We start from the raw sequence: 23,587 nt of genomic DNA, 5'->3' as shown, positions 1-23,587 counted from the left end.
TTTCCTCTTACTGGGACAACTGCATCTTTAAACTATTTTTCAGGTTGTACGGCTCTGTTGTGCAGGCATATTCTAGAAGCCTGAAGGCAAACATGTTTTGTTAGCCATTCACTTGTGACTTCAATCACTACTATGACTGTGTCTTCTGCAACACAAATGCTAAATTATACATTGTGTATCTTTCCAAGCACATTAGATAAATTTTTAAACAGACCAGTAAGAATGAGCACGTTGAAAGCTTAAAATCAACTGAACTACAGAGTAGATTCCATAACTTCATTTAATACTGATAGCAGCTCAACTTAAATTTTGAAAAAGCAAATACCTTTAATAAATTTGGTGTGAATGATTATATATTTCGATACAACAATTGTACAGGACTGTGTACATGTATAAATCTATAGGTAGAATTATATACATTTCAATATATACCCCATATATATTTTTTCTACTCACATTTTTCTTTAGTGAAACAAAGCCATTTTACTGCACATAGATGTGCGGTGCTACATTAAGTCCTGAGTAATTTAAGGGATCATTAATAAACCACTGTAAGTTCTAGTGTTTCAGCTAAAGATTCAGTAGATTCTGTAACCAGAATGTGAACAAAATAATGTTTAAAAATATGCATTCAGCTATGCGCTCATTTTGTGCTTAGCAGGGAAAGCTGGAGAATGCACAGCAGCCATTTACATCTGGGGAAATTTTCTTGACTTTCAAGATTAAACAAGCATCTTATTTGTATCGATTTATAGAAGTTTTAAGTGATGTCACCTACATCCAATGTGTCAAGCATGGAAGACTCCAGTCACAATTGGACTGAAAATCCCTTTTGCAGAATACGAAATTCTGTGTAAACATCAGTATTTAGGTCTTATACAAAAGTTCTGACTCAAACAAGGGGGAAAAGAAAAAATCCAATGAAATAATTTAAAATGCTTTTCTTGGGATATAGCCAGCCATGTGGAAGGAATATAAAAAATAAGAGTATATTTTGGTGAAAGAGGAAACCAGATGAAAGTCACCGAACGGAGGTCTGCTAAGCCACCCACTTTGGGAAGTTCCAGGTTGACCTGGCTCGAGGAGCCCAAGATAGTCAAGCCACATCCACCTTTCCACAGAGGATGGACTCCACTGTGTAATGAGAAGGAAGCCCTGTGCGGAAAAGGCCACATTCAACCGCAACGGAACAGCAACAGCTGCCCGTGAGGGTCACTATCTGCAAGCAAAGCATCCCAGGCCCAAACCCAAGCACTAGGTATGAACTCGTGAGGGGGCTGGGCCAGCCACGGGCATCTGCCGGCACCACGTGGAGGCCGGCCCGGACCTCGTGTGGAAGCTCCCTGCACAGGGGGCCTGCTTCGACGATGAGAAGGCACTGCGTTGGTGGTTCCTCCGTCACTCCCAGTTCTACCCGGTCCCGTGGCTGCTGTAGTCAAAGACTCCTTTCTTGAAGAATGGCGAGAACTCACAAATGGTGTGTTTCGAAAGAGTCAGCCCCACTTTGCTGATGTGAAGGGGAGACGTGGCAGACTGGAGCATCACACTGAAAAAGTCCCTGAGGTATTTCTGGGGGAGAGACAAGAGTTAAAAACATGGTCAAGACACTACTGGGTGGAGTCAAGGAGAAGAGATGTCCAGAAACAACTTCCCGTCCCCCTGGAACTGCTGTGACTGTCATTAGAAACGGCACACGGGGAGTCTCCTCAACTCCTCCGCTATCACCAGACCAGCTTAGGACAGACAGCCACGATATCCATGACACACACAGGTGACATCTCTTTGGCTCAGAGCTCTGATTCATGGCAACACGGCCTCGGGCCTATGTGCAGACAACGTCCAGAGAAACGCCAATGCCGGGCACAGGGGGTCTGCTTTTCAGCATCAGTGTCACTAGTTAATATCCTATTTTTTTTAAGTTATTTTTCCTCTAACTTACTCAGTAAATAGAAAGATGATTAAAAGGGGGATATAAAGGCTAGCCACCTGTATAGTGCTGAACGTGCTGCGGACTGGCACAGTCACTATTTGCTTTGGATCCTTCTTATAAACTAAAGGAAAAGGAAGAGGCCAGACAAGAGCAGCAGTGCTGAGTACCAACATTTACAGATCATTTTGCAAATCCTATAATCATCAATGAAAAGAAATTCTTACTAAGAGCACTTGCTCAGGACCCCCTCTCCCCGCCGCCGCCGCCCAACGCCTCCCCCACCTCCCCCGCCTCAGCTGCACGTGTCTGTCACTGCATCCTTGGCCTTTTCCGGCACTCAACAAGCAAAGCATGTCTGGGACTAGGGTCAGAGATGCTGGAGATGAGATCAGACATGGCTGCTGGCAGGATGTATTAAGGGAAAAGAGGACACACAAGAATAGTTAATATATTTCAGGTCAGGCCAATCTCATCTATACCAGAAAATGGGGTGCATGGGGGCGGTTTTAAGCCTAACTCACTATTACCATTTCAGCTTGTTTAAAAAATATAAATGATCCTGTCACAAACTTAGAAATTAAATATAATAATTTTGGACCCCGAGTAACAAAAAAAATTGTCTAAGAAACATGGCCTAGGCCTAGAGCAGTGCCTCCTAACCAGGGGTGACTTGCCCCATAGAATATATTCAGAAATGTCTGGAGACATTTTTGATTGTCACTCTCTGGGGGAAGGTACATCTAGTGAGTGGAAGCCACAGATGTGGCTTACATCCTACAGTGCACAGGACAACCCCGATGACAAAGAATGATCTGGCTCCAGATGTCAACAGCGCCACAGAGGAGAAACCTCGGCCTAAAGGAAACAGACTTCACCTGCCTCTATGAATTGCCAACCTGAAATTTACCTCTGACAGAGGACACTCAGCTCAAGGAAAATTTGTCAGGTTTCTTAAAAATAGTAACAAGGATTATTAATAATTAACATTTGTACAGTAAGTTATAGTTTCTAAAAATCTAATTTTTTATGCTTTATGACAATACAACTGATGCCTAATAACTGCATATTCTTCAAATGTACAATCTTATGAGGCTTAACACATGGATACACCTGTGAAACCATCAGCAAAGCAAGATAACAAACATCTGCACTGCCCCCAAAAGTTTCCCAAGTCACCTGATTTTATGTTATCATCATACTCTGCATAGAATTACCTCTTTTTATTACTGTCATACCCATTTTCAGGTGAGGAAACTTGCAGGAAATGTGAGCAACACCAGTAATCAAGAGAGGAGACTTGAAAACAAGTGTTTTTAATTCAGACTCTGTTTTCCCTGTTCAGTATTCCTAACTTACTGGCCTCATGGCAATCTCTTATGAAAAGATCTTGAAACGGAAATCAGGTCGAAGTAAGAAGGCGCCAAAACCAACTGCTGAAAAACGAAGATCTTGGCCCAGGGCTTCCTTGCATCAGAGCGGCAAAGGGGAAGCTAACTGCCACTTTTCTGGGGGAAGGGAAGCTGAGTATCACCTTTAGAGGGACCTGCATTCCATCAGACATGGTTACTAGTCAATATTGTGGACCACACCTGACCAGCCACGGCTCCCAGTGAAACTCAGGCGCACAACTAATTGTTTTTGGAAGATCAAGTGTGAAACGATTTAGAGTGGGGAAGACAAGGAGCTCATCCACTTGGGCATGCAGCTGCCACCCTTCACAGCATAAAGCGTGGACAGAGCTGGGCCGGCTGCGCAGACGTCACCTCAGCAGCCTTGGCAGCTCCTGCTTCAGGTCTCCCACAGGCTGCATCAACCTGCAGACTAATGCTCACGACACACCTGCCTTCAAGATGGATTCTGACAGAAGAGAAGGTATTTAAATAGGAGGAACAGATGTTGTATCAGCATTTGTCATAATTAGTTCACAAAGCAGAAGCCCTTTAAAGGGCCAACAAAGCCTGAAGGGTATAATGAAGAGAGAAGTGAAAGTTAAAAATATAAATAAAAGAAAAAGAGAAAGTCTTTGAGACGTCTTCCCTGCCAGAGCACCACCATAAAAAGAGAACAGTATATTAGCTGCAGGTAATGCCTTTTTCTTTAAATGAACTCATTAGCATGTCTTGATGAAAACTCAAGATAGATCTGATTTGACTAATTATAAACATTACAGAAGAGTTTTTCTTTGCAAAACAAATCTCTGCTTAGCAGAATTGGGCAGCTTCAGCTTTCTTTACACAGACTGCTTCCTTGGTGCAAAGAAACGCTTTGAGGAGGAAGTGTTCTTCGCAGTGAACTCAAGTGCTCTACAGCATACGAGGGGAGGCACGAACACAGCGGCTGTGTCCAGAGCCACGGGCTGGAAGTGGGCTGGGCACATTCTTCCTCATGAATGACAAAACCAAAGGACTAGGGCTAGGGCTGGGGACAGAAGACAGAACTAAAATTCCAGAAAGTTCTTGAGGTCACAGACAGCATCTCACTCTTGGCACACTGCCAAGCTTGTGACAAAATGCTTAGATGAAACTGTGATGATTGATTTTGATGAGTTAATTTTTACAAAATTGAAGCATACACAGAGAAAACAGCACACATCATAAGTGTACAGCTTAATGAATTTTCAAAAAGTGAACATACGTGTGTGATCAGCATCTAGATAAAAATAACACAATGTCTCTAGCACCCAGGCAGCCTGCCTCACATTCCCTCACAACCTTCCCCTCAAGGGTAACCACTATCTTGACTTCTCCCACTAGGGATGAGTTGTGCCAGTTTTTGAACTTCATATTAATGGAATCACACAGGATATACTCTTTTGTATCTGGTATTCACTGTTTAACACAACACTTGGGAGATTCATGCACCCTGTTGGATCATGATCACTGCTGTATAGTATTCCATGTGTGAACATACCCGCTGACTGACTTGAGCGGAGCGGCGTGCAATGGCGATGGGTTTGGGTCTTTTGTCTGAGCTCTTCCTCAATAATGAAATCTGCTTCCACATGACGGTGTCTGGTGCATCAAGTTTACTATTACTATTCCTCCAATAAACAAGTTTCTCCTCAGGGTTTTAGGCTCAATCCAAGATCAGCTAATTACTTGAACTCTGCTATCATATATATTTAAGATACATTATAATTATATATAAAATACATACTTAAATGCACACATTTATGTTAGTAATTTTTGGCACCTGTGCTCACAATGTTTTCTACAGCATCTGTGGCTGAAGGGAGAAAATTAAAGTTCTTCCCGTCAAAGCTATCCCTTTACTGCTGAGCCAAAGACATCCTAGCCCTCCCTGGGATGTGAAAAATAAGTCCAGGAGCTGAGCTGCATCCCCAGGGCAGTATACTTTATAAAAGAGTATTACAAAAATGGAAGGACATTAGGAGTTTAAGTGGCTTATCAGGGTCAGAAGGGCAAAGGAGGAAAAGGATTTGTGAAATCCAATATCCAATTTCTGTTTCTTTCACGTGGCACTTTCTCCATTAGAAAAAGAAATAGAAGCAGACATATTTAAATCTCTGTAGCCATTAGAGACCAGAGAAGGCCTGAAACCCTTGTCCACCCAGGCGGGGGGTGTCACACCTGAGTCTTTGCTTTGTTAAACACCCTGGATTGGGGCTCCCAGGAACAGAAGCCGCACCCCTGGGGTTGTGCAATGTTTCAGCCCTGCCGTGGGTCCTGGGAAGATGAAAGTCAGATTAAACCAAATCCTCTTTCAATAAGACTGCAAACCGGGAAACGGAGAGGCAGAGTGAGAGGGGGTCTGGAAAAGGTCTGTCTCAGAGTGAGTGATGGAGGGGAGGGGAAGGGGCCGAGAGGAGAAGGGGGCCAGAGAGAGATGGAGGGGCTGGCTGGGGGAGGGCAGGAGAGGAAGGGCTGGGAGAGGGGGAGAAGAGAAGAGGCGGGGAGAGAAGGGAAACAGCACAACAACGTTGGAGATGAATGTCATTGTTTCCCAAGTTGGCAAAAAGATTTAAGAATAGGAAATATATTAGACGTTTATCTAGGTTTTCACTTTTTGCTACTTGGACCAACACTAAAGTATAAGGAGTTTTCCTATCACTACTTTCAGAAGGTCGAACTTAGATGGCTAACCTTTAAGGGTCTTTCGGTACTGACAGAGCCTTGACTTCACGAAGAGCCTTTCTTCTGCAGGTGGTGGGCGTGTTTTATTGTTTTTAAAGTCAGTCTATAGAGGCGCAGTGAGCAGGGTGTAGAAGTAACTGGGAGAGATGGGCCCCCAGGGGTCAGTTGCAAAAAAAGTGTTGAATTGGCACAAGCTTTTAAAATCCCCCCAAAACAAAGACAAAATCCGCAGAGGGCCTGAGAGCTTTTAAAGGGGAGGCCAAGAGACACCAAGGGAAGGTGTCAGAGACGCCCCACGCCAGGCTCCTGACCCCTTCTTTCCAAAGGGGTCCTTTTGTAACTCTACCCTGCCAAGACCCCTCCGAGAATTTCCTCAGGAGGAACGAGGGCACACACCAGGCTGAGCAGTTCCCATCGCATTACTTTATGGAGGGGCCATTGATGAAGGGCTTGCAATGTACTGGGCACAGTGAGAACTGTTAATGGTCTGTCTCATTTAATCACCACCACAACTTTATGAGGTAGGGACTATTATTATCTTCATTTTCTAGATGTAGAGATGGAGGTCCAGGAAGCTAATATAATGTCCCAAACATCACAGAGCACGGAAGTGGAAGAGCCAGGACTTGCATCCAGATCATCCCACTCCAGAGGCTGGGTCTCCCTCACCAGGCTGCCATCCACAGGGGCTGCCACGCCCTCTTCTCTGGGCACTGCTGTCTCTCACTGGGCAAGGCCATCTACACTGGGCATCTTTGCTGCTTGGGCCAGATAAGCTGCCTTGCCCAGGCCTGATGGTGCTCTCATAGAGACCAGTGGGCACTGCGTTCTCTAGAGCTAATGTTCCATACAAGCATGAGGAAAGACCTTTTTCCTGTAAGGCTTAGACTCTTCTACAGGAGTCCCATGCAGCTGTGCTCATGCTCCGATATTTCACTCACAGAGCCTTGATGGGCACTGGCCATTTTTTGACTGTCTTGACTCCATTTGCCTTCCCAAACAACACTCACACTCACTCTGAAAAAGCACCTTTCCCTTCTTTGGGGATTGGTTATCTGGCTGACGTAGGGCAGAGAGGCTGGTGAATTTTTCCTATTCACAGCACACCCTAGCGGAACATCCCCAGCCAAGCCTTTACCAGGAAGGCTCCTGCCCCAGACCCTGATATACACACAGGCCAATCTTTAAAATTCCAACACCATTTCGAAAGACAACAACTAAACATTTTAATCTTTTGAACCACAACACAGGGTAATGTTGGTCTATTGGCTGTGTTAATGAGTTCTGAGAGGAGAAACACACTCCCTACAGCAATACAGGGCAATTCAGCAAGAATTCAGTCAACTACTTTAGAGCTTTAGCCTGGTACCACAATCAATACACTGCATCACGGAAAAGAAGGAAAGCAGAACGTGCTGCTACATGCTATTTCACTGTAGACATTCCTGATGAAGATCATTATGTTAACACGATTCACTTGTGACCTACAATACAATTTCAGTCTGAAAGGAAAAGTACTGAAGTTACTGGAACAACTTGGGCATAAGCTGGTCTTTAGACAGCCTCTGCTGGTTTTTTCTTTTCAACTCTGGAGCTTCTGGATGAAATGCTAGTCTGGTCATAGGGACTGACCACGTGCTCTATGGTCCATCCAGGCAAAAACTAGTGACATCAGCAGGGTGTTAAATGGTGTGGCCCCTCTCATCTTGCAGCCATTCCCTTTCAGGTCTGGGATCTAGAAAGAAGGGAAGGTTTGAGACTAGGGAAAAGAGGGACGGTGGGAGGAGTGGTATCCAGGCTCAGCCAACAACGTGAACAAGGGAGCAAGACCAGCAGGTGTAGGGCTCTGTGTGGGAACAGCAGGACTTGAAGGAGAACACAGAGGCCCCGAATCTGGATTTGTGTCTGCAGGCACATTGTACAAAGCCATTCCCAGTTCATGAGCTCAGATGACCCCCAAGACACACCGAAGAGGAGGAGGACAGGTATACGTATCCTTTGTTTACAGATGAGGAGACTGAGATCCCAAGAGGCAGTGACTTAGCCAAGACCAACAGACTATAAGAAGCTGACAAAATGACTGGCTCTTCAAATTCAGGAGAAACAACGGCAAATATAATCCTTAAGGCGCACTCCTTCAAGGCTGAAATGTAATGTGTAAATGTAAATGTAAATGCAGCCCCTCTCTTTAGGGCTGTCCATACCATGTTCACGTAGGCTCTCAGAATTTACTTTGAATTTCAATCAACCACTCTGTGTAGGGATGTATGTGTGTGTGCGTGTGTGTGTGTGTGTGTGTGTGTGTGTGTGTAGAAGATATAGGCATGAGGATGGGCCACAGAAGCTCTTGGAAGACCTTAACTTCTTATCTTTTGGCTCCTCCATTTTAATTAGCAGGGGGATAAAATCATGACCACTTTATGCAATTAAAAAGTGTCTTTTTTAATAGGGCTCATGACTGTAACCACAGCCTATTGCTTATTTCACGTGCAATATATCACCCCAGCTATGACACTGTTTTCTACCCATCTCACTGTTGTGGAGCCCTCTTCATTTTACAAAATTTTTACTTAAGTCCACATTTTAATTTCAAGTTATTGAAATTATTAAAATTGAAATGTTCTTTAAAATGTAACAGGGCCTTATCCACCTTTTCCATTGTGACATATTAACAGGGAAGATAGTTCAATGGCATCCCTCATTTCTAGAAGTCATCAGCCACGGTGGTTGCTTAAGGCAACATTATGAGTCTAATAAGACTTAGAGGTGTCATCTACCTTGCAGCACTTGGAAAATTCACCATCGACTGATGGGCTCTGAAGATAGAGTAAGCCCAGATGAACACATGCTGGGATGGTTCCAGACCGGAGAGAGATCTGATCACCATGGGCCATGTCATGAATCGATCCAGTGGGGTCAATATTATTCACTCAGTCAAGTCTTCCCAGTTCTAAACTCTCATAAATTCTAGTCTGCACATCTCTCTCTGGCTATTTAGGAATCCTAAAATTTGTCTCCATTGGATCAAATATGCTGGGTTCCTTTCCAGACATGCCCCAAATGTTCTCTATACTCTGATGAAATTAGGACAGTCTCATTCAAACAACTCATTCATTCACCACACAGTTACTGCACACCTGCTCTACACGAAGTGTGCCAGACACTGGGTGTCCCGTGTCGAATAAAACACAGTGCCTGGCCTCACAAGGTGCCTGGGCTGCCCTGCACCATCCCTTCAGTGTTCAGAATCGTTCTTACTGGTGCTCTGCTCCCATGATCTAAATTCTACTTATCTTTTAAGGACTGGATCAAGGTTTGTTCTTTGTTGACTCCTCTCTCTTCATGCTTCATTCATACACCCAACAAACATTTATTGAGAGCTTTCTACATGCCAGCGCTGCTGGGGGTTTAGCAGTGAATTAAACAAGACAGTTCCTGTCCTGAATAACTTGCAGGCCTCACAGGGACATGGATAGGTAAAGCAGTAATTAAAATATGGCTACAAGAAAACAGGGATGAGATGCTTTTGGAGCACCTAGAAACAGCACCCAGCCTAGTCCTGGGAATTGGAGACATTTATGCCAAGACCTGAGGGGTGAGAAAGAAGCAAGGAGATGAAGATATTGGGGGAAGATACTGGAGGAAGGCTGTTCCAGGCAGTGGGGAGAGCATGTACACTGTTTCACGGCAAGGAAGCAGAGCTAGGGGCACCACCGATGGTCCAGCAGGACTGGACTGTGCGCCATGTGTGGCCCATTCAACCTGGGGGACACACTCCTGGAATGCACTGCTCACCGATCAGCTCTCTACCAGTTCTCACACTGGGGGTCCTGCACCGTGTGCTGGTGGTCGCTTTTCTCTCCGACCCACGGAGTCCCACCAGGCCTCCTAGGTGGAACCTGTTACTTGTTTTAACTGAAAGAATGCACCAGAGGTAATGCTGTGAATGAAGAGGCCACCTTGCAGGTTCTGGTGCCCCAGCTGAGCCCAGTCCTTAGCAGAGCCATGATCAGAATGTAGCCATACAAGTGGCCTGACCTGACACCTGACACTTGGAAAAGATGAACCACTTGGCTGAGCCCTGCCCAAATTCCAGAACCACAGCACCAAAAGCAATACAAAGGTGGCTGCTTTAAGGCACTAACTTTCGGGGTAGTTTATTACACAGTGACAGATAACCAAAGTACATGTGTTTGGGAATAAGGTAAGAGATGAAGGAATAAATGAAATTAAGTCAAAGCAGGATAAAAAAAAGTTACTTTGCTTTCTATCTATAATTTATGACCAAGCATAAATTACAGTTCTATTCTACTGAATGCCAACCTCTTCCAACCTTTTTAGTATTTCTAATGAATAATTCTGTCTTAGCAGGTACTTCTTTTCTATCTATCTTAGGCTTTAAAGTAAATACTTGAAATAAGTAGTTATCATTTGAAATATGGCATTTATTTCTTGATGTTATAGAGAATTCTGAGAGCTCCTGGTTAAAATTCATCAGGGTGAAAATGTTAGTCTGTGATTACAGAATCAGAACTATTCATTACAGCTATTCAGAGAATCTTTTTTATGAGTTTAATGACATAAGCATATTGTATTGAATTATTATGGTGCTGCATCAATTGGGCTCATAAATTTAATATACTCAGTCTGGTTCACATATTCTAATAAAATCCAGCAAGCTTTAAAAATTTTATAAGCAATGTGCATTTAAAGTCCATGTGATATTCAATTTTTACAGGTTGACGTGCTTGCTCTGGGTATTAGGGAGCTTTAACGGCCATGATGACCTGGCCGACCAGCAAGCTTAGGGTGACACTCCACGAACAAGCCACCTTAGAAAGCCCAGAATCTGCTTGGACCATGAAGCTGATTGATTTTTTTCTCTAGAGCACAAGTCAATACCAGTCCCATCTTTTTGGATCCTGGAGGGGAAGAGAGGAATTGAGTTTGTCCGGCACCTGTGAGCCAGAAGCACAACATGTGTCAGCTCTAACAAAGGAGGCAAATAGCTTCCAAACAGTCTGGTAGGCCCTACTCTCAGCTTCATTTGGTTGAAGCAAAAAATGGGAGGATGCTGTGGGGGTAGGCCAGTTTCTAGTGCTCACCCGGGGTCTTTGACTTTTGTTTATTGGTATTTTGGATCTAGGTAGGAGATTGCTAACAGGCTAAACATTGATGCATAGCAACCCAACTTCCTCAGCACGGAGTTGGTGGCGAGGCCAGAAGAGAGCCCTGGAGGCATCCATCGGCCTGTTTAGACTGTACAGCTGCTGGAGTCTAACTTCGCACTGCGAGCCGGCTCCTCGGCACTCAGCCACCATGCAGCCACCGTGCTGGGCATGGGCGACATTACAGCACAGGGGTTTGGAGAAGTCCCTGAACACCTCTGCACCTCAGCTTCCTCATTTGATTATATTATCTTCTTTTTAAGATTAGAAGATTAAATGAGCTACTGTCTGTAAAGTGGGCAGGGCCCAATTCACCTTATTATCTACATAGCTTTGTCCTCAGGGAGTTAATAGGCAAGTATGTTAATTTTCTCCTCTTTTAGATATCTAGAAACACATGGGCTTAAAAGGTGGAAGTATTTAACTTTAATGTTTTCCCCGTCAAAGGAAAGTGGAAGACAGCAAGTATATGGAATGGTTTTTTTCTAAAGTCACCTTATATCAGATATTGGCAGACCCTTTATTTGAAGAATTGCTTTAAAGTAAGGAAGAACTAACATTTTTTCAAAATTGGGAACCATATTAAAAATAATAAAAAAATCTAACCTATACCAGGTAAATTAATGATCCCCCAAAAGCTCATTTTAAGATACATTTTGGATACTGAGATTCCGAAAAGTGCCATCTGGGGGAAAAAAACACAACTATTCTTTTCTTTGTTTCTAAGCTCACGATTCCTTCCTGCATGGAGGAAACCTTCAAAGAGGTTCCTGGCATTCTGAGAGAGAATGAGTGTTCCAAATGACCGATTTGACTGGCAGACTTTCAAATGAGAATCTTGCTGTGTGGTACCTCTCGGCTATAATGTACTTAAATTCAAAGACCCAGGTCCTAAAAACCTCAAGAATCAAGAAGTCGTTGCACATTAATCAGTGGCATCCCCAATTCTCCCTTTTAGTAGAAGCCGAGACCTGGATGCAGAGAGAGGCTTCGGAAACGCTGAACGACCTTCTCGTCCTTTCTGCCAGCTGTGGCTGCAGTTGAGCAGAACAATCCATGCCTCTAAGGTCTGACCTAAGGTCGTTTGTGTATCCATGGTAAGTTTTCTTTGGCTGGCCTTGGATGGGGCCACCACTGAATAAGACTAAGTCTCTGAATACCAGGAAAAGAGTACGCTTTTCAGACTCAGGGAGGCAAGACCCATTGCCCCTTTTTTATTCTCTGGACCAGGGGCTCCTGATGATCCCTGTGGGACTATTTGCCCTGCAGATTATCCTGCCTGGGGAATTATTCCTCAGTGTCCACACACTGCCCTACGTCCTGGGGGAGCCATGGTCATACCCCAGGTGTGATGAGGACTGTGGCCCTGAGCGGTGGGCCTGTGACCCCACCCCACAGAGAGGATTAGCTGGGGATTTGGATTATCTGCACCAATGATCCCCTTCACTGCGACAATGACCGAGGCTTTATGTCAGGGAAGGTGAAGGCAGGGAGAACAGCCAGATTGAAACTTCTCTAACAGAACATTTCTCATTCTAAAACAGGATGGAATAGGTATATATTTGATACATGGAAATGAAAATAAATTCCTTTACCAAATAGATATTATCTACAGAATTTAGCATCTAAGTTAAAATAGATATACACTGAATACATGTACTTCCTGCACAGGACTTTGCTCATAAAAGACAGTGTCCATTAGATGACCAATGGGTTAATGGCTCTTAGGGAATGCTAATAAATCTTGATAAATAATGCGAAGTTCACTTCCTTAGGAGCTTACCTTGCAGCAAAACTTCATAGAAAGCAAAACTTTGTCTTGATCAAAGGTTATTTACTAAATTACTATAGAGAAGGAAGCCTATCAAAGACTTTATGCTTCAAAGCCAAACTTTAGAAACTTAAAACTATCCTGGACATCTGTCAAAGTCTAAGAAGCTGCTGCGGAAGAGAAGTGAAGAACGCTGCCGGCTGGGCAGGTGACTAAACATGAGCTTCCTCGGACCCTCGCGTCTGCTGCGCTCAGCACCCAAGAAGCCTGAAAACCGTGCAAGCAGCAGGCCTTCAGGTGACAAAACTTCCAGCATCTGTGACTGTTCTCAACTGAAAGGCTGTGCAAGTAGTGCAGTGAAAGGCAAAAAGAAGTACTGGCAAATGTGGATGGAAAGAAAGTCTTACAGATCACAAGGAAATCTCACTAGCTAGGGGATCTTGCAGAAAACTATGGGGCCATTTAATCTAAAAAATAATGGGCTAATTTTAGCTAATTTGACATCCACAGATTCTGCCACAAGGAAACTGCTGTTCAAAGTAAGAACTGACAGTTTATACTGACTGACCTATTACTTGAACTTGCCCAGATTCTTTCAAATAAGAAACTGCAAATCAATGCAGTTTTGTGAACTGGAAGACAAGCACTATAAACAGAAAAGGAAAGATGAATTGGCAACAACATGTACCAAGAAGCGCAAATAGCCCAGACCATGGAGATAGTAAGAGCAGACCGGGTCCTCGGCGGCTCAGGGCACTCAGCTAAAGCCCTGCGATCCCCTGGGGATCTGATCCCAGCCGGCTACAGAAACCCATGGAGCAAAAGGCGACGCCTTCATTTACTATCATTTGTAACTTTGATTAGCAAAAGCTTTCTTAATTTCAATACCAGTTTCTTAATATTACTTATAAATAATATGAAACAGGTGATTGCAATTAGAAAACAGATTAGAGAAAATTTTTTTTTTGGTTGACTGGAATGAATACTCTATATGTAAATGTAAATGCATTGCAGTGAATTGCTGGGAATAGAAATAAGTCTTTCTAAAACTGGAGGGGAGCTTAACATGGGCAAACAATGAAGATAAAAAGTTACAAGGAATTGGAACAAACTGATGTTCTATCCACTTGTTTCCCCCAAATATTGTCCCAAAGGACTGCAACATATGCTGTGATTCATTAACACACGTATCGAAGAAAAAAAGATTGCCAAGGGAAAAAACCAACTAGCTGAATTCTAAAATAAAGATGCACTTTACAAAGGTAACAAAAAACAGGCTGTAGGTTCACTGGCACAGGCCATGGTGAGCACCTTTCATCTGAGAAAAGCACAATTTATTTGGGAAACAAATTTGAATAAATGGAGTTAAGGCGAACTAAGCATCTTCAAGAAAGCCAAATGCAAATGGGGCAAGGCTTTATAAAAGAGAAAAGGTGATTTCCGAATGTATATATAAACAGTGAGTAGAGAACTTAGTGGAGACAGGACCGAGACAGCGGTTCTTAAAATAAATGAATGTGCAGGAAGAATTTTGAGCACGTCTTTTGGCCAGATGCAACAAAGGAAATGTATAAAGAGGAACTGTGCAGACATCAGTGGAAATAAACAAAATTGACTATTTCAGGGAGCAAGAAGCTTGGCCTTCAGGTTTATAACAACACTAGAAGATACAACAGAAAGTGGAATGTTACAACAAGCGAAGAAGGAGTGGGGTGGACCACAAAGCACCGGGCTTCTCAAATAATCTGTGGAGATGGACCAACAGAAACAGAAATGGCAAATAGAGGAGAGAGGAAAATGAGAGGAGGACCAGGCCAGCAGGTTCAACACAAACAAACGGGATTTCAGAAAGAAACAAAAGAAAAAACTTTAAGAGAGGAAGTCATCACAAAAACCTCCCAGAGATGAAGGACGTGAGAGAGATGAGGGCCACGCAGGTAAGCACAGCAGAAGTGATGGAGTGCTTACCAAAGCACAACTGTGAAAGCTCAGAACACGGGAGATGGAGGAAAGACCCTACAAGCTTCTGGTAGGGGAGGGAGAAGGATCATATCACAAACAAAGGATCAAGAATTAAAATGGCTTTAACTGCTAAACAGCAGAGAGAAGATAATGAAGCAAGCCCTTTGAAATTCTCAAAGAAAATGGTTTCCAGCTAATATATCTAGCTAGTGTGTTGGTGAGGAAAGATACTTTCAGACATCTCTCTAGAAATTTACTTCTTCTACATCCTTTCTCAGGAAGCTACTAGAGATGTGCTCCAACAGAATGAAGGAGCAAATCAAGAAAGGGGGAAAAACCCAGGGCACAGAAAGCAGGGGAAACAATTCAAGAGAGAGCAAAGGATGATGGAGAAGGGAGATCAGAGCAGATGTGACTCCGTTTGACTCCAACAGGCATGAAGTTTCCAGGACAGACTTCTTCAAGGAGGCTGTATTCATGAAATACCTGATGGTCAATGTCTTCAGAAGAGATTCGTACAACTGACCAGGCATTTGAAGTTGAATTAGTGGTCAGGACACAATATACGAAGCAAGCAAATAAGCTGCTCACGTGTACTCCTGACACACTGTGTGGAAAGGCTGAGCAGGGAATGGCAAGTGCTCTGCCTGTTTAAGGACATCGGGGTTTGGGGTGCATGTTAGGGAACCACCGTCCACAGTGGGACGTCAATAGATAAGACCTCAGATTAAAACAAAAATCAAGAAGCAACAGAAATGCGATTTTAGTTTGGAGGAAAATACCAAAAAGTATTGAAAGGTTGCTGCTGGGGAGAGAGAAGGGGGCGTCAAACAGAGGGCAGGGAGTGCTCTTCAGAGAAGCCCAGAGAACGATTTCAGCAGATCCACAATGACAGTGACTTAAAAAACGTTTTGAAAACTACATATGTACACAACACAGCAATAGGTTCTCTGTCCGTCTCTCTCTCACACTCACACACACATACACACACTCATGGAAAAATGGTCAGATGGATATAGGCCCAACCCACAAGAGCAGCTCCCTGTGGGCAAGTGACTCAGTGTGAGATCCTCTGAAAGCAGACCTGAGGTCCTTTACTTAGGGGTGATCCTGGCCGTAGAGCAAAGGGGAGGGAAGGTGAGAGAGGGAAAAGGAGAAAAACCAACACAGGGGGTGTTGTCAGTGGGTTCCTGCTGCAGGTGCCTAGACTCAGGCCTGCTGGGGACGCTGTGAGAAGCATGCGGCATGTGCCTCCGAATGGACCCTGTGAAGGACGGGAGGCAGGCACACCTGTCCAGAGACTTTCAACTCTCACTGCTGGAGAGTCACCTCCAGGGCCTTACCTCCCTCCAACCATGGACTGGCCTGGTCATGGCTTGAGGGAGCTGCCTCAGCTTCGGAGAAGGCTCAGAGCCCCAGTGGGATGCTGCCAGCACACAGTGCAACTGTCTGCCATGGTCACAGCCAATACCACGGTATGTGAAGGGGACATGGGGCACACGACATGTGTCAGCTATGAGATGGGAGCGGGGTGGTGGTGATTAACGGGGATCCTGGCTTTAGCTGCTAAGAGGGAGCTCTTCATTTAGTGGAGCCTGCTATCCACCTGGGGGGCCAGGCTGTTGGGGTAGTCGGTCTTTGCTCCTGGCTCCAGCTGCTTTGTTTCCTCCCCAGTGTTCTTACTGAGTCTTTAGCATCTCCTTTTCTGATGAGGACTTTCTGATTTACAGCAAGCTTACTCATTATTTGCCTAAGGGGAAACAAGCAGTTTTAAAGAATTTAAAATGCAAGTTTTATTGCAACATTAGGTGATAAGAACTCAGGAGAACGTGGCTCATGCACTGGGCCTACCTGTATCTGTCATCAAAATGATTCTAGAGCATTCAGAAGATGAAGAGCCGCCCATAAGTTCCCAACTTGCCCACTGTCTTAGCTAATATCCACTTGGCCGGACTGTGGCGTCTCCACGGGACCAAGTCAGAAGAGCTGCCAGTGCCAAGGTCTCCGGGGGCTGGGCTACGCTGCAATCATTTCCACAAACTCCTGTGTTTTATGTTTTTATGACAAAAGTGGATTCTTATTTTATTCTACTATATAACTCTATTTATCTATATACAATATTGAATTATATCTGTCATTGGCGTCTCTATCACATCTAGAACCTATACAGCTATAATCTACATCTATATTATACATCTATAACTATATTTATAAATTAGATCTCTATCTATAGACAATCAAATCCATATAATTATATCTTATTATATCATGCTTTATTATTCTAAATTAATAATATGTCATTGTATGTCCCCTCCTCCAATGAGTATTAACAAGATTGTGACTGCATTTAAAACAACACAATCAGGGGTCTCTAAATGACAATCGGACGCATGATGGTGCCAGGAAGGGACTAAGAACCTTACTGATGGGCCATCCCTTCATCCTCACCCAGGATGACGTGTGCACTGGGGGGAAAGAAAAAAAAAGCTCTGGCAGAAATAAGCAACTCTAACTGAATAAACAGGAATACTACTAGAATCAAAATGGTCACTAATTCCAAAACAATAATTCAGTCATAATCAGAAGGTGGTCACTGTTTTTTCTACCATCAATCATCGTATCTCCTGCTATTCTCTTCCCCTACTCTTAGCTCTGTTTCCATCTGACACTTCCCCTGGGGCCTGGGAGCTAATTAAGTGCTTCAGTTTTAAAAACCTTCCCTTCTTGCTCCTGTTGTGCAGCAGCATGAATGTAAGATGTAAGGGGAGGCAGAATGAGAAAATATTAAAATAGTATGTAATTAAGCAGAGTAAACAGTAAGGTCAATAGTAACTTGGAGCTAACATCTGCCTCTGAACAAGGCAGGCAAGCTACCTCCAGGTACGGGCGACAGAGGAGTGAGCTGTGCTGCATGCTCCTTCGTCTGCGCCACTTGCGACAGCTACTTCTGCTTCAGAGGCAATGAGACATTTAATAAAAGAAAACAAACAGTGATGCCTCGCTGGATCTAGGAGCAGGGCAGAACAACCCTCCAGCTGTTTAACACTGCAATGTTCAGGCCTCATTTCTTTTTGCTTTTAAAAGTAACCAGGGAAATAAAAAATGTTCTACACCGAACAGAGCGCAGAGCTCTGAAGCCTGCCGTCTTGAGCTGTGCTGCAGTGCTCTCACCTGATGCTATTTCCATAAATAGGAAGGAGCTGGAGAATCTCTGCTATAGATTTGTTGAGCCCCAAAGACCTTGTAAACGAGCACGGGAGCTGGGGAGATGACAGATGTTGCTGAGTCAATGCTAGGACTGTGCATGAGGTGGGACTGTAATTGGGATTGATATTAGAATCTCCAAAGCTCAACAAACAGGAAAAGTGCCACTCTGGCTGTATCTGGGGGGAACAGAAATGACTTCTGTCGTGGTTAATTTTGTGCCAACTTGACTGGGCTACATGTGCCCAGATATTTGGTGAAACATTATCCTAGTGTGTCTGTGAGGGCCTTACTGGATGAGATTAACATTTGAGTCAACAGACTGAGTAAAGCAGATTGCTCTCCCTAATGTGGGTGAGCATCACCAAATCAGTTGAAGGCCTGAAGAGAACAAAAAGGCTGACCCTCCCATGAGTAAAAGGGAACTCCTCCTGCCTGACTGCATTGAACTGGGACATTGGTCTTTTCCTGACATTGGACTTGAATGGAAACATCAGCTCTTCTTGGGTCTCAACACCGCTGGCTTTTGGAATGGAACTTACACCATCAGCTCCCCTGGTTCTCAGGCCTCTGGACTCTGACTGGAAGGACACCATTTGTTCTCCTTGATCTCCTGCTTGTGGAGAGCAGATCTTGGGACTTCTCACTCTCCATAAACGCGTGAGCCAATTCCTTATAATAAATGACTTTACACACACATATATGTACATTCTATTGATTCTGTTTCTCTGAAGAATACTGACTAATGCAGTTTCCAAACACTAAATTAGTGGAGTGGCAAAAAGGCACTATTTCAACACCATGGGTTGTGTGTAGAAACGTAAAATTCACAAATATATTTAATACTGGATTTCACTGTCTTGTTAAGATTAACGTCCAGGGTCTTCAGCATTCATACTAATTTCATCATCACCTCCCAGCTCTCATTCAGTTGAATAACAAGCCATGCTAATCGTACCTCCTGTGTATCTCTCTAACATCCCCACTTTTCTTCATCCCAACTGCCATCACATCCTCCTTCAGGCCACAGTCATATCTTACCTGACAAGAGCAACAGCCTGGTCATTGTCCTTCCTGCCTCCCATCTCCCCTGCTCCCACACATTCTCTCCACAGTAATAAAATCTCATCCTTCCACGTGTCTGCTTAAAACATTCCATTGGCTCCTCACTTTCCTCTGGATCAGGTCCAAAGTCACGGAGATGGCTTTAGGATCTTACTTTTACTTCCCTGTCTACCCCTGTACCAGTCTCATCTTTCCACAATAGGTTCGGATTCCTGGGTCCCACCCTAGTCCTGCTGTATCAGAATATACTGGAACAAAGTCTGAGAACCTGCATCTTTCAAAAAGCTGCTGGAGATAATCTGAAAGATCAGCTTGACAGGTCTGAGAACCACTGCTTTGGGAAGCACATCCTCTCAAAACCACAAAGGCAGTTCAAGCCCATAGTTACGACAGCGGCCTGTAATTACTTGTTGAGTTGTCTCTGCTCTGACAGGACCGTGAGCTCTTTCAAGACAAGAACCATAGATGACACAAGCAGGGCAGGCTCAATCTGGGCATGTGAAGTAGCCCTGAGCATGGACAATGACTGCCATTGTCACAGAACTGTTTTAATGAAGGCAGCAAATGCTACAAGAGACAGACCACCAGACATCACACGCTTCCTCTGAGATGCAATGGGAACAACATTACCACCTATATAGTGTTCTTGCCAAAAAAAAAAAATCAAACCTGAACTTGATCAAGCCTCTCAATCTAACTACTGGTTTTCAGAAAACGCAGGACTAGAGGAGCATGGTGAATGACACCATGGGGAGGCAGTTAGCAAAGTATGAAATATGAGAATTCAATGGATAAATGACATGGTTTCTCCAACAACAGATGGTGAAGAAAAAAGAGGAAGGGGAAACCTACAGATTATCAGACACTTTAGAGATGGATCAACCAATACTACATGTGGATATAATCTGAGTCTTGATTTATCCATTGGAAAATAAAGAGAGAAAATTGATGTGGCATGAACATTGACTGGATATTTGTTTATGCTGAGAGATTGGTTAATTCCTAGGATGTGTGTATGTGTAATGATAACGACATTGTGGTTATGTTTAAAAAAATAAAGTTTTGCTTTTTAAGAGATAGATCCTAAAATTCTTACAGATAAAATAATATGATGTCTGATATTTGCTCTAAAATAATTGTGTGAGTGTGTGTAGTGGCTAGGGGTATAAATAAAACAAGATTGGTCACATGGTGATTAAATATTGAAGCTGGGTGATATGGGAGGGTACACTCGGGTTCATTACATTATTCTTTCTGGTTTGGATATATTGTCATAAGAAATAAAGTGAAAAAAGAAACTACAGGTTATTGATTTCTATGTCATGATATCTCAAAGTTCCTTTAATGCACTAAAGTTTAGAAAGAGATGGTTGTATAACCCTTACATAGAGAGATTTGCTAATATGATAGGATTGCATTCTTTGATTATAGGAATTCTTTTAATATCTAATATTAACAAATCTAACACTCCCAGGTAGAGGCAATTTCTCTTTTGAGTCTGAAGCAGTTGCAAAGGATTGTCAAAGAAGGTCACTCTACACCAAGGAGAACCGGGGCCATGTCCTTAAATGAAGATGTACTTCTCTTTCCCATGGGAAATTCTAACCACACTTGGATGCTAAAATTAATGCGCTCCAGTCCTTTTGGCTCTTCACATTAGCTTGACAGATTGTTTCAACTTTTTTGTCTGAAAGAACTAAGGGGAATTTAGTTTCAGTACAGTAGAAAGTTAAGAGGCAGAGGAAGGGGCAACCTGTATTGAGATTTCTTAAGTGACTCGAATAAAAAATCTTTACAAATTATACTGACATTGTAGTTAAATGTAATAATAGGTCACTTAGGATATCTAAAGTACTACTACAAGATAGAAGAAAACAAAGGTCATCTGAACCAAAAATCAGCATGCAAAAGTCTTTGTAGTAATATATGAAGATTACAGGGAAAAAGGATCTTTACAACTGTTTGTCATTTACACTGGTATTCCACCTGATCTCTAACCTACTTGATGGCTACATGTGATTACAAGAGATTTCCTTCCTGGTTTCTGTGTTCAAATGTTTTAATTTGCAAAGGTGGTCTGCTGAGTGGGCACCTCATTCAATTTGCAGACTCTGAAAAGTATTGATTCATATAGACAGATATCTACTTTGCATTTGGAAAGAACAAGTGAATAAAAATGGTGCTTGGTAAACACAGATGAAATAGTGACTTTCAAATTTCAGAGTAATAAGAGAGCCACTCTTAATGAAATGTAAATTACCATATGCCAAGCAGTGGAGAAAATAAGTAAGAAAAACACAATCTCTTTAGAGGAGGATTACCTGCCTTTTAACTAAACTTCAACTTTAGACTCTTAAGAAAAATGTGTAAAAGGGTCAAATCCACTCACCTACTCATTCATCCATCCATTCTTCTTCCTTCCTTTTGTTTAACAAAGCAATAAAAGGACAATGGAAAAACAAGAGGATAGAAGGAAGATAGAAATGAAAGAGGAATGAAAAGAGAAAATGAGGAAAGGAAGGCGGTTATAAATGCATGATTGCACAATTATTTATTTTTAAATGTTTTCTTATAGGCTATTTTTAAAAGCAGTTATAGCTTGACAGAAAATTGAGAGCAAGGTACAGAGATTTCCCATATACACCCCTTCTCCCACATCAGAGGATTATATTTGTTACAACTGATGAACCTACATTGACACATCATATCACCCAAAGTCCATAGTTTACAATAGGGTTCACTCTCGGGGTTGCACCTTCTATGGGCTTTGACAAATGTATATGTTGGGGGAGGTCATCTAAAGGATGTGACTGTTAGTTGACCCCTGAGCTGGACCTGGGCAATCAGAGGCTCCTCACCCCCTTCTCTGTGCCTGGAATGTCTATTCTGCCCACCGTTTCCAGCCATGGAAGCCATTTTCAAGGATGCAGCCTTGACAGAGCAATGTGTTGCTGAGACCATCTGGACAGAATACGTGACTGAACCCTATTAAGTCCTCTATATAAACTTTTTAAGATTCTGGCAGGCGGGTGCAGAGATCTTTAGTCTTGCAGCTGCCCAAGACAAGTCTTGTATGTAAGTTCCCTTGCTTATTAAAACTGCCACCTACCAATCTGGGGTGGTCTGCCTCTTTCTTCAGTCTCTCCTTGCCCTCCGTGTATGGAAGCCAGCTTCAGATTTCACCAGAAAGCTCCTGAGGTTTCAAACCAACAGGATAATAGCATGTATCCACCATGATAGGATCATACAGAGTAGTTTCACTGCCCTAAAAACTCCTGGAAACAACTGATCCTTTTATTATCTCCATAGTTTTGCCTTTTCCAGAATGTCATATAGTTGGCATCATGAGTATATAGTCTTTTCAGATTGCTCATTTCACTTAGTAATATGCAGTACTTTTCATGGCTTGATCACTTGGTTTTTCTAAGTGCTGAATAATACTTCACTGTCTGGATGCACCACAGTTTATTTTTCCATTCACCTACCGAAGGACATCTTGGTTGCTTCCAAGTTTCGGCAATTATGACTAAAGCTGTTATAAACATTCATGTATAGGTTTTTATGTGAACATATGTTTTCAACTCATTTGAGTAAATACCAAGGAGTGCAACTGCTGAATCATGTGGTAAGAGTGTTTAGTTTTGTAAGAAACTTCCAAACTGTCTTCCAAAGTGGCTGTATCATTTTGCATTCCTACCAGCAATGAATGAGAGTTCCTGATGCTTGACATCCTCACCAGCATTTGATGTCCTTAGTGTTTTGGATTTGGGCCATTCTAATAGGTGTACAAAGGCATCTCATTGTTATTTCAATTTGCAGTTCCCTAAAGACACACGATGTTGATGAGCATCATTTTATGCCTATTTGCCTCCTGTGTATCTTCTTTGGTGAGGTGTCTGTTAGATCTTTTGCCCATTTTTTAATTGGCTTTTTAATTTTCTTATTGTTGAGTTTTAAAAGTTCACTGTATATTTTGGATAAGAGTCTTTGTTCAGATGTGTCTTTTGCAAATATTTTTTTCCCAGTCTGTATCTGGTCTTCTCATTCTCTTGGCATTGTCTTTTGTAGAGCAGAAGTTTTCAATTTTAACAAAATCCACCTTATCAATGACTTCTTTCATGGATCATGCCTTTGATATTGTATCTAAAACATCATCAACCTATCCACAGTCATCTACGTTTTCTCCTATGTTATCTACTAGGAGTTTTATAGTTTCACGTTTTACATTTAGGTCCATGATCCAGATTGAGTTACTTTTTGTGAAGAGTCTAAGGTCTGTTTCTATATTAATTTTTTTTTTTCTGCATGTGGATGTCCAGTTGTTCCAGTACCATTTGTTGAAAAGACTATTTCTGCTCCATTGTATTGCCTTTGCTCCTCTGTTAAAGATCAA

At 42.8% G+C, this 23,587-nt stretch overlaps 1 protein-coding gene across 22 annotated transcripts in view; it reads right to left on the bottom strand.

Annotated features, from left to right (window-relative positions):
• Positions 1–262: 262 nt before the first annotated feature.
• KIF16B (kinesin family member 16B) overlaps positions 263–23,587 on the bottom strand; it is a 276,847-nt gene continuing 253,522 nt past the window's right edge. For 21 of the 22 annotated variants that reach the window (XR_011430732.1, XR_011430729.1, XR_011430727.1 and 18 more), the window contains one exon: positions 263–1,569. Coding sequence is in view for 16 of the 22 variants with exons in the window: in XM_070247112.1 (XP_070103213.1) it covers positions 1,411–1,569 (159 nt within the window). In the remaining 6 variants the exon portion in view is untranslated. Of the gene's footprint in view, positions 1,570–21,583; positions 21,616–23,587 lie in introns of those variants that run through there. The other variant, XM_070247119.1, reaches the window with a different exon arrangement.

This window comes from Equus caballus, chromosome 22, assembly GCF_041296265.1.
Source record: "Equus caballus isolate H_3958 breed thoroughbred chromosome 22, TB-T2T, whole genome shotgun sequence".
NCBI classification, from domain to species: domain Eukaryota; kingdom Metazoa; phylum Chordata; class Mammalia; order Perissodactyla; family Equidae; genus Equus; species Equus caballus.
This window is presented reverse-complemented; position numbering and strand designations above follow the sequence as displayed.